Here is an 11,966-nt window from a genome sequence, read left to right on the forward strand (position 1 = left end):
TCAGCTTGTAAATATACATACTTGTAATTTTTTTATTTATTTTTTCTTTCATAGATTGTATTATGTATGTACATATATATAATTTTGAATTATTTTTCATACCATGCATTATGTTTTTTTTTTTTTTTTAACTTTTTCACGCCCTTTTAATATGTAGTGTATCATAATTTCCATTCTGCTTTTGTAAATAATGTTAATAGTTTAAAATATAAAATCGTCTGTAATTAAATATTGTTATCTGCATGTCCCCAAATGAGTATTTGTAAAAAACTCATTTAGGAACATCATTTAGGCACATTTATATAATATTCTTAAGGAGTTTTTTACAAAACTCCTTGGGAACATTATGTAAAATAATGTTTTTTGTTTTATTGAATTGTTTCCAATTTAATAAAAAAAAAAATTGAATAATTATAGATATTCGAAAAAACAATATACATATCTGATATAAAAGCACAAGAGATTAAAATATAACAACGCTGAATGTTCCATACTGATGACTGTTTCGAAACAATGTATCAACCATACACAAAGAAAAAATGATTGCAGATCGTTGCCCTGAAAATGAAATTTGCACATCTGTACGGTAATTGACATACATTTTCAAATTATCAGATCGACTGATAAGGATTAAATCATTATCTTTTCCGTAATCAAAATTTCAAAGAATCTTTAAAAATGAGACAAATAAAAAACACAATATTTTTTATGAAATATGTTACGTAGCCTTCATGTCAAGTATACTTCTTAAGGGTTCTGTTTTTTTTCCATAACAGAAATATATTTTTAGTTCTACCCAGACTCGCAGAATTAATGGTTATATAGGAATTTAAAAAAAGATTTTCATGTTCAAATATCGCCTGAATCGTAAACTATAACTCTAAAATAATGCGCAAAGTAAAAAAATTAAACTAGGTATCAACATTACTGAACTCCGCTGAGTTGCTAAACCAAAAGGCAACGTATTCTGATCATTTGTTACATGAAGGTAGGGAGATCAGTCCTACGCTTCAGGTGCTAGTTCAGGAACGATGAAATACTGCAGTTTAAACAACCAACTATTTTTTGAGTTAGTCCAATTTTTTGTAGACAAGGACTGAATTAAACTCCCCAGGAGGCTGTTTATATTTACATATCACAACAGAGACGAAGAACATTTCAGAGAAAATAATATAGAAGTCTAGGCATCTACAGGGTTTATGACCTGTCATTGGCTGGTTTTAGTAGCCACTTTACACACTGTGTAACATTCACCATTCTACCTATATTTTAACATCTATATTTCTTCAGTTCTTTCATATGTTGTTGTTTTTGAAGTTAAAGAGCTAAAACCTTTATTTATGCGGGTGAGATTCATGTGATCGAATTATTTCACCTACTACAACGCATGAATTTTTTTTGCCCTGTAGATGCCTAGACTTCTATATTACCTTCTCTGAAATATTCTTCGTGTCTGTTGTAATATGTTAATATAAGCAGCTCCCTAGGAAATTTAATCCAGTCCTTGTCTACAAAAATTTGGACAAACTCAAAAAATTATTGATAAATCCACCTGGTCCATGAAGAAGTATAGAAAAAGTTTAAACAACCTTTAAAAACAATATTTCCCATCCACCCTGCCAGGAATCGAACCCAGAAAGTCAGAAATGATGGGTAAACATATCAATTATTACACGAGGCGGACATTTATCCACTCGATTTCCTCAGTCAGGATTTTCACCTGAGAGCAGCCATCGATTCAAAAACACTCGTCCCAAGTTTTGTTTCTTTTTCACATACAGAACTGTATTCTTCACTCGCCAGGTCACAGAAAATAAAAGCAATATAAAAAAATATTTTGTCTTCATTTGGATAAACATGTGCCGAAGTTTTGTTAAAGTCTGAATAATTTAGTAAATATTTTTATGGTGACTTCTCTATTCCCTTCCCCAATTATTTGTTCGTTTCTGTAAAGATACTTTTTTGAATTTTGTTTTTTATTTATTGAAAGGGGTATTTTATATACAAAATTATTCACTACTCAAAATTATTGTAGAGTTTTGGTCGACCCAATTACAAAAAAAACTGTTATCTTGTATGTTTGCTAATAATTATTATATGATAACGCTCGTGAAGATTAATTTATTTGATACCCTGTAGATTAACTTTATCGGCCACCCCACAGTTCAAGGCAAAATAACAAATATTTTATATGTATATTACGATATCAGGCGGTACATTCTATGTTATTTTTCAGTATTTTGTTTTTATTTTATCCAGTTCTGCGAAAATAATATAACCCTTGAGAGCTTTGAATAGGTACGATTCATTTGAATGAAAATATTTTAACGCATTCGATTATTCAATTCAATCGAATAAAAGTTCGATTACTAAAGTTGAGTTACTAAATAAATAAATCAGTAATTGCGCTAAATGAATGAATTTGAAACTGCGTAAGCGTGACAAAACAGTAGCCACCCCCCTCTTTGTTTTACTTTCAGTTATCAATTAATTTTTTTTTTTCATCGTTTAGTGTTATTCAAAATTGTTTTCATTTCTTTATTAATTATTATGTATTTTTTTCAAAGTTTTTTCTTTTAACAGGTTCAAATTATTTCTATTATAAGTGTTTATATAATTTTAATACTATCTATTCAGACTTCTTGATTTGTAAATTACTGTTTAGTTTAAACTTGTTTTAAATGCTATCTTTCACTTATAATTCTTACATGCATGTATATTATTGTATTTGCAACTTATGTGTAAAAGGCACTAAAAGGTCATTTTTTTAAATAAAATAAAGTTAAATTAATAAAATATTTTATTTTTGAATAAATATTCTTAAGGGGCTTTAAAAACACGATTAATTAACATAAAGGAAAAGACACAAAAAATATCTCCAAAATAAATATAAAGATACAAGTGAAAAGAAATATAAATGAAATTAATCAACCTGAATGAAAACAGGTGTAAAAACCAGTAATAGTTTAGAAGTTCAGTGCTACAGGAAATCGAATATCAAACATGTTTTCTTACGCGCGATAAAAAAAAAGAGCATTAAATGCTACCGCGAAGTTTTTCGAAAATATTTTAATAAAAACGAACTACTTTGAACGACGTCACTAGTTCTTCCGAACCAACCAATAATAGTATTATGATAGGTTTCCAGTTTACGCAAAGCCACTGAACAATCAGTAAAACTCCACGAAGAGAACTTGTGACGTCCTGCGCCGGGGACTTCAAAATTACAAAAACAAAAATCGCGCTGATAATACGATATATATATTTTTTTGAATCTTGGTTTGTTTCGATAATTTATAATCAAATTACCACTTCTGTGAATGCTGTCTGGACTGTCCGGAGTAATATAAAATCTGATATTTTGAACATAGCTGATTATTCCTGATATGCTGCGATTTTAAGGCCTATACAGTACATTGTACATTATTAAGTATGGTAAATGGGTTAATGATGATGATTAAAAGAGAAAATAAAACTATTTTTCGTCATTCTGGGGCGGGTCCGGGTTTTTAAAGCGAGATTTACCCAAAAATTTTAATTAAAAAAAAAAAAATGTTTACTTGAGTTTACAAATGGAATGTATAGAATTGAAGGGTTAAGTCATAAAGCATTGTCACAACCTAGATATTATTACTAACGTCAACACTAGGCACTGCATTCTACCGTTCTAAAGCGAAGGTCGCTGGTTTAATTCCCATTCGTTCCGAGATATTGCGAAGGTACCTGACTCAACTCGCATAGAGGAATATTTGCAATCTTATTTCATTGGAAATACGTGTATTATTATTTTTAATAGTTTGTTCGTTGGCTAGATTCTCTACGTATTTCAATCAATTTTTTTAAGATGATTTTTTTAATGCACAATGGAAACTGGAAGAAATCACACAGACGCATCTCAATACCACTCCGAATAAAATACGAGACCTCTTGCGTGGTAAGCTAACACGCTAACAATTAGACTACGAGCAGTAATAAATAACTGAATGTAAAACTTTTAATACCATGTAAAATCTGTTCTAGGGATGTACATCCCAGGGTAGACTATTTATTTCAAAATGAACCAGCCAGATTTAAAATATTGAAAACCTTTTCTAGAATTTCTATAAATTAAACCTCGATAAAAGAATTAAAAGTGTGACTAAATTATTAATTCAAGCTTTGATATTTTACTATTTTTTCATGTTTTATGTCAGTCTTTCTCAAAGTGAGCGACAACGCTCCTTGTGGACGCTGAAGTCTTCAAGGGAGCGGTAGAAGGCCCAGAGAAAATTAAGGGGCGCTGTTGTTTTGTATTGTCAATTTCTTTTAAAAGAGAAAATTTTTATTTGAATCTAAAATAATTTTGATTATTTTTCCTTCACAATTTTTGCTTTATTTACCACAGTTTTCTTAACCCGTGTGCTATGTTTGTAGCAATCAAGTTCTAGCTTTTTTTAAACATGATATTAACAAATTTAATGAAGTGCATTAGATTTATTCTTCACCTCAGACCAGTTTTAAAATGCTTGGATTTAAATTTAATAAAAAATACTTCGAAATATGATAAAGTATGCGTTTTAAACGCTCTGATTAAAGGGACTTCTTTAAAAAGTGATTTTGAATTTAGAAATGAGACATGGCACGTTTGAAAATAATAATTCTAATGCTGTTTTTAAGATGCGTAACAAATGGTGAGTTCAAAAATTTTAGGGGCTCCAGAAAATTTTTCATTCTCAATGTGGGCGGTGGACAAAATAAATGAAAGAACCCATGTTTTATGCGATAGAAGCAACTAATGACAAGACATACCCAAGCGTTCACATTTTTTAAGTTTATGTTGAGCTCTATCAATCTAATCAAATAAATCTCTCGAGGAGTGAATTTACACATTAATTTCTACTTTAACCGCTTGAGGACCACACCCGAGTGTACTCGGGCAGCTTAATTACAGAGATGAATTACTCCACAGAACCCCCAGGATTGAGAAAAATCACTCTGAATTTTGGTGTTCTCACCAGTTTATGTGCGAAAATTCCTACACCCGAGATAACTCGGGACAACTTTCCCAGCAAAAAAATTCATTCCCAAATATACTCGGGTGAAAATAAATAATGCCACTATGTTTTTTTCAGGCGTTTGGATTTATAAGGCATTATTAATTGATTATGATGAATAAAAATAAAAAACTTGTTTTTGAATTTATTTTATTTCTTGACCGACACTATGCATCATAATATAAACTTTCAGTCACATTTTTGGCTCGAAATGGCTTTTATAAAGGACATACATGTTCAGTAAATAAAATGTATGCATTATACAAGTTTTTTATTATGTGAATAAAAGACGAGTGATACTTTAATCCACAAATTTGGAATATCTAGTGACCAGTTTCATCGCTTTAGCGACATCTTCAAGACTGGTATCTTTATTAAGGAGTTCAATGTATTTATAGAAAACAGAGGTAATTTAAAATTATATGAAAGTAAATTAAATAAAGTTATTTTTACCTTAAGGATCATTTAAAAAAAAATGGGTTTATTAATGAGTTGATATAATGTTATTTGAATGAGTTTAAGTATTTTATTTTTCCAGTTTGAAACCCGTCACTGGATATTCAAAGTTTGTGGATGAAAGTATCACTTGTTTTTTATTTACATAATAAATTTCAGCGAACTTTCATCAAGAATTTTCACTTGCAAACTGTACAAGTGTTTTTTTTCCATTTTTCGATTTTTAATGATTACTGAAGCGATTAAATTTTAATACCTGGTAGATATAGAGATTTGTAAGTCAAAGGGACTTGTCAAAAGATGATGTATTATACAGTTAAGGCAATAAAATATTGATAACAGGACATAAATGCCGAGAACTCTTCATGTGGATCGGAAGGCCTGTTGACAGCCGACAATAGTTCGCATTCTCCTGGCTAGTTTTTTTGTGCTTACATTATCATTAGAGCAAAGAGACAAGAACCCGTCTAATTAGTTAATTGACAAATGCAATAAATTATGATTTTCAGTTAGACCATCGTCTATAATCTACACTTAGAAGTTACCAGTCAGTGTTACATAAATAGCTTTACTTTTCAAGGCGATATCGTGACCGATATCCGCCAACTCTTTCGATCACTCTCAATTTCAGTACGCGCGAGCAGGACGCAGTGATACAAAATGAATGGCGAATCATTTCGCGATATCTCGTATCTTTTGAAGACACGGTTGTCTCTGTTTTCCTTGTGGCAGGGTGTATTTGCAGAGCGAGCCGGTTGCATAATTGCCGCTCTTTCTGAATAAGCATTCTTGTGTCAGGGGCTAATAATTCTATGTTGACCTAGATTTTCGCTGGGGTTATTGCCCGACGCGTATGGCCTCGAAAATAAATACGTACCTAAATTAATTATTATCACTTTATTGATAAGCCTATTCACACAATAATAAAATTATGTATGTAATGTGTACATTTACACAAGAATTTCTGGGAATCTAAACGTAAAAACATAATTCAAAAACAAAAGTCGTGCGAAGAAAATCTTTGTTCCTAATATTTCGCTCCCCTAGACGGTCACTGTAGTATTTCTAAATCAACCATTTTGCAGTAGACCAAAAATATTTTTTTTCAAATTCATTAATGCTGCATATTGAAATCATAATACATAGTATTTTTGGTGGTATGTGCTCATTTTACTGTTGAACCATGAGACTGCAGCATCATAATGGCTGCAGCGTTCTCCTCTATATTTTATTTGTTTTACAGAAACATACCGTCAACAATGATTTAATTACCTAAAAAAGATCAAGTCAAAAGATAGACAAGCAAAGTTTCTAAATAAAAATCTTACATATCAAATTATGGTACATTTTTTAATGTGTGCGAGCGTACATATTTTTCTCAATTGATTTCAAAGAATACCTTGCTCAAAAAATACGTGAGTGTTCTCCTAAAAAATATTCAAACTCGTGGTTTAACATTCGTTAAACATTATTCGTCAAAATTGACAAAATTGATCATTATTGCAAGATTATGTTAACTTTATTATAGTATATTTAAATATATTTATAGAATTGAATTTGATCGGGTTGTGGTCCTGTGGCTAGTGTCTCGGACTCACGGACCAAAGGTCTGTGGTTCGAATCCCACTATACCCCAACTTGATTCCATTTTCTAATAGTGAGTTATTTACAACTCGTTGAAAATGGCCCTCAAAATTAAATATTTGGGTAAATCATAAGAACGCAAATATTTCTTTTTTCAAAAAAAATAAAAAATTATAAGTATCTTTTTTCTTTTATAATAATAATTATTATTATTATGGATAACTTATAAAGCGCCATTTTCGTTATATAATACCTCAAGGGCGCTTATCAAAGTGATTATATAAAGATATAAATTTAATTTTAACTTTTTAATTTAAGAAAAATAATGTACATACTTTTTCATATTACTCTGCCACCACATGCTAAGAATTTATTCAAATGATTTAGAGAACAAGTGAGTTTTAAGCGACCGCAAATGCACTTTCGCCGAATTTAGTGCGCTGTTTGCGTAGAGGTATAATAACTTTTCCTTTCGACGTAGATGTAGCTGATCTAAGCGCAAGACGTCTGTCAAATACGCACTGTCTTTTAAATACGCACTATCAGGTTTTTCTGGTAGTACTTAATTTAATGTATGTTGGTTATGCATTAATTATTAAAAATAGCATTAATTTTATGTTACTCTTGTATATTCTCATTATTTTTATGTGAGTGTTTATTTTTTTATTATTTGTCCTTTCTGTTTTTGTTATTTATATGCTTATTATAATTTGTAAATGCTTGTGACTTGGCTAAACGAACCTTACCAATTTTTCGAAAAATCTTTTGATTTTTGGAACAGTCTACAGATCTACCGAATTCGATTGATTCAAATTGGACAAAATTTAAAACGTGCTCCCCCCCCCCCCCTCCGTTCGTCCGGCCAAGATGCTTGGGTCGATAATGAATCTACCGAAATCTACCGATTCGTTTTTTAGGATGTATCGATTTTCGTTTGACAGAGGTTAGCAACGCTGCTTAGGCCAATGGTATCATGTTTTGGTTAAAGACCCAGATAAAGGAAAAAAAAACTCAAAATAGCCTAATTTGGACTTACGACAGTGTACTTCTGGGGATGCGATTTTTAAGGAAAAGTCGATAGAGATAGCGCTATGCGTTTTCACGCGAGTGTAAACGGGATCGCGAGGGGTCTTGATAAAAGCGGGAAGGGCATGGAGTTCTCGGGGCAATGAACTAGCTTCACACGGGGAACCCGTGGCCTAGATTATCTCTGCGAGGCAGGAAAGTGAAATGACTACGATACTGATTCGTTGCGAAGCTATTCGATTGCAATTGAAAAACGTGTGAGGAAAAACAAAGACACTCTGACAAAAAGCACGATCAAACGTATCAGCGAGCAATTTTATTCAAATAATTCAAACGCCTTTTCAAAAACTAAAATCAAAACTTGTTTCGGTGCGTACTGAGGATCACCAATATGCATACAAAGAGCACGAGGAAAGTTGAACGGAACCCATAAAACTGAAACGTCGTAAAGGCGAATTATAATAACAAGCGAAAGTGTTTTTAATGATCGACGCAGAGGAATACATACAGGCGTAAATCGCGTGCTATAGATTTACGAGAATTGATTGTTCAATGACCCTCGCGTTCAATATGTTTTGCATTATTGCTTCATACGAGTTCGTGACTGTTTATAGCAAAATAATGACGAAAATAGAAAAAAAATGACACACTTTCACGGCCAGTGCAAATATTACCTTATACATTCGACGTATTTTTTTCTAATCATTGTGACTAAATAATAAAAAAAGTGAATAATTTACAAAAAATTTACCTGCTAAAACTCGTCCCAGTAAGACGTCAGAATCATTTCTGCTGATCGGTATCTCTGATGGATCTTGTAAAAAGGGGTCGACATCCAGTTCCATGTCCTCTCCGGCTATTGAATCATCTCCGACCTCGTTACATGGTGCCTTGTACTCTGTTATCGTCATTGTGTGGTTGCACTCCTTGCACATTTATTCAGGTTTCACTTATCCGATTTGTTCTCCAAATAAATTAGATTATTAATTAAAATAGTCACTAAAAATGTAATTTATTCAAATAGTTTTTAAATGTTTCCTACCGAATATCGGTAAATTGATTGGAATAATATATTTTATTTGCTTAAAAAATATTACGATTTGTCAATAAACAGCAAAGCGTTCGATGTACGAGTAAGTTATTTTTTACGGTAATATGACACAATGATAAATTAGAATCGTTGGGATATTAATTTTACGAAAATCAGTTAAATATTGCACCCTTACCGATCGCTTTGTCACGTGTCCATTGGTATTACGATTAAAGATACATGTGTTTATGTGCTAGTCAAATAAACATGTTTTATCAGTCAAAAATAAGTAATTAGAGTAACTTTGTACGTTAGTCCAGGTGCACTGACACTTATGTTATTGTTTACATTTTCCGAACATCCGCATTTTGCACGCACTGCAAATGTTTCGGCGGGACCAAGTCATCCCTGGCGACTTTTGACGTTCGGCTGACGAATTTTCCCAAATTTTAAATAAAGAATTCCAAATTTTAAACAGATGCAATGAGACGGCGGTGTTGCGAGTTGATAAATAATAGTGGCCAGATAGTTTCCGCAGCGCTCGGCTGTGAGCGAATCTAGCTCGTGACGGTGGCAACACTGGAACAGTAATGGCGGAGCGCGTGCGCGCGAAACGGCGCGCGGAAAATGAGAGGGAAGATTTTGCATCCTTCAGTTGCAGTTGAGGATTAGTTCCAATTAAAAACTAAGGGATGCATGAATAGTATCTTCTCCCTTCACCCACATAATACCGTAATTTTTGGTTTTATCATCTATATGTAGAAAGGTAGACAAAATAAAAAAAAATTAATCACCTTCGAAATTCTTTAAATATATAAACATATATATATATATATATATATATATTTTTAATTACAACATTTACAAATTTTAATTTTTAATATACCATACCCACCTAGGTACCTATTTTGGAAAATGTAATTGGATGTTATTTTGCATTTCCCATATATTTAAATGTGTTTAGGGGTATATTTAATTAGCTTTTTTTTATACTTTTAATGAGCACATGTTTATTTTTAATATTCCGTAATAAGAAACAGAATGAGTGCAGAATTAGATTTTATGCCTTTGTCGTTTTTTTATTACTATTCCTACTAAATAAAATAAAATAACAAAATTAATAAATATAAGAGTTCTCACTAGGCAAATCTGTGCTAAGGAGGACAGCACAGTATTTAAAATTTAATTTAAATTCTTCACATGTCACTCGAATATATTTTGACTTTTTCTATACTAATTTATTATATATACAATGATTCTGATTTCTAATTTTTTGGAATTTATTTCGTTTTTTTATAATATTGAAACACATATGGAAAACATGAGAATATTTCTTTTAAATCTTTTTATTTATGTTGTTCGTAGTTGGAATAATTCCATATTTCCTACATAACTGACAGACGTCTTAAGCTTAGATCAGCTGCATCTACGTCAACAGTAAAAGTTATTATACCTCTACTCAAACAGCGCACTAAATTCGGCGAACGCGCTTTTGTGGTCGCAGGTCATACAGCGTGGAATGCTCTTCCAGCAGAGGTGCAAAACTGTGAGGGTGAAGTGATGTTTTGTAAAAAACTTAAAACCCACGTGTCCTCTAAATCATTTGAATAGATCCTTAGCATGTGATGACAAAGTACATTGTTTTTCTTAAATTACAAATTTAAAAAGTGAAAACTCATTTTATTTATTTTTATAATCACTTTGTAAAGCGCTCATAAGGTTTTACATTACGAAAATGGAGCCCTATAAGTTAACCATAATAATAACATTTTATAGTAAAACGAAAGAAATCTACTATAATTTAAGAAATTAGAATCCATGACTGCAAACCTCGTTCTCAAAATGTATAATTTACAAATTAATTTGAACTAGATTAAGTTTCAAAATCCATTAAGAGGTCATCGTTATGGCGGCGAGTGTTGCAACATCACCTATATTGCCATCAACATTATGTTCTGTCGGCAACTTATTTTCATGTAGAAATGCGGAAATAGATTACTCGCATAGAAGTAACGGTAACTTGACGTTATTCGACTGATAACCTAGTTAATTAACAATTGCTCCTCAAATGCCATAAATCTAAATCTAAATACCTACGTAAAGAATTATAGAATACATGTGCATTTGTGCATGTCTGGTAGTCCGTCGTTCATGCGGGGAAATTTGTATAAATTTGGTATTTTTGAAGAACCTAGGCTAGTAAAAACATAAACTGCATCTTACATAAAAAATGCAAATTCACAGTTTTTTTTCACAGATCGTTGCCTCAATTACAACATAAAGTTACCTTCAAATTGTCTTTACAGTAAAAATAATTTTTTTTGTATAAAAATGTGTATATTTACAATAATTATTCGTAAATCATTTGAAGTTCCTTTGTCGGTAAACTTTATTAACATTCGTTTATTATTTTTTTAAATATGATTTCAAATTTTTTTCATGAAGAAAATTTGATTAAACTTTATACGCAATCGAAGATATGTTATCTTCCCATTATAATCGGGGCTCTGGTGGTCTTTCTAACGTGTTCTTAAACAAGAAATAAATAAAAAAAACATATTTTCGGGTTGAATTTGGTACTTGTTTACAAAGACATAATAAAGATATTATTACTACCGGCATATTTCATATTTAAGTAATGTTCGCATTCGGAACCCAGTACTAAGATGCACATAGTAATCGTTAATACGGTAACATTAGGCGGATCAGATCAGGGATGTGTCCTAGTAACCCAGAATAAGTCGTGTAATATGTAAAGGTAGTAAGTATTGTAGTGCAAGCAGTTACCGACTTCGGTATGGTGACCGAGTTTACTTGGTACAATGAAATCGAGAGTA

The 11,966-nt window shown here is 31.6% G+C and overlaps 1 protein-coding gene across 1 annotated transcript in view; it reads right to left on the reverse strand.

The window, feature by feature from the left end:
* The window catches only part of Eip75B (Ecdysone-induced protein 75B), a 199,412-nt gene extending 189,691 nt beyond the window's left edge, over nt 1–9,721 (reverse strand). The window contains exon 1 of the mRNA XM_088243576.1: nt 8,851–9,721. Coding sequence (XP_088099702.1) covers nt 8,851–9,034 — 184 coding nt within the window. The 5' untranslated portion in view covers nt 9,035–9,721. The remainder of the gene's footprint in view (nt 1–8,850) is intronic.
* Nucleotides 9,722–11,966: the final 2,245 nt, after the last annotated feature.

The sequence above is a fragment of the Micrasema longulum genome, unplaced genomic scaffold, assembly GCF_059751315.1.
Source record: "Micrasema longulum isolate JH-2025_06_02 unplaced genomic scaffold, ASM5975131v1 h1tg000217l, whole genome shotgun sequence".
Lineage (NCBI taxonomy): Eukaryota > Metazoa > Arthropoda > Insecta > Trichoptera > Brachycentridae > Micrasema > Micrasema longulum.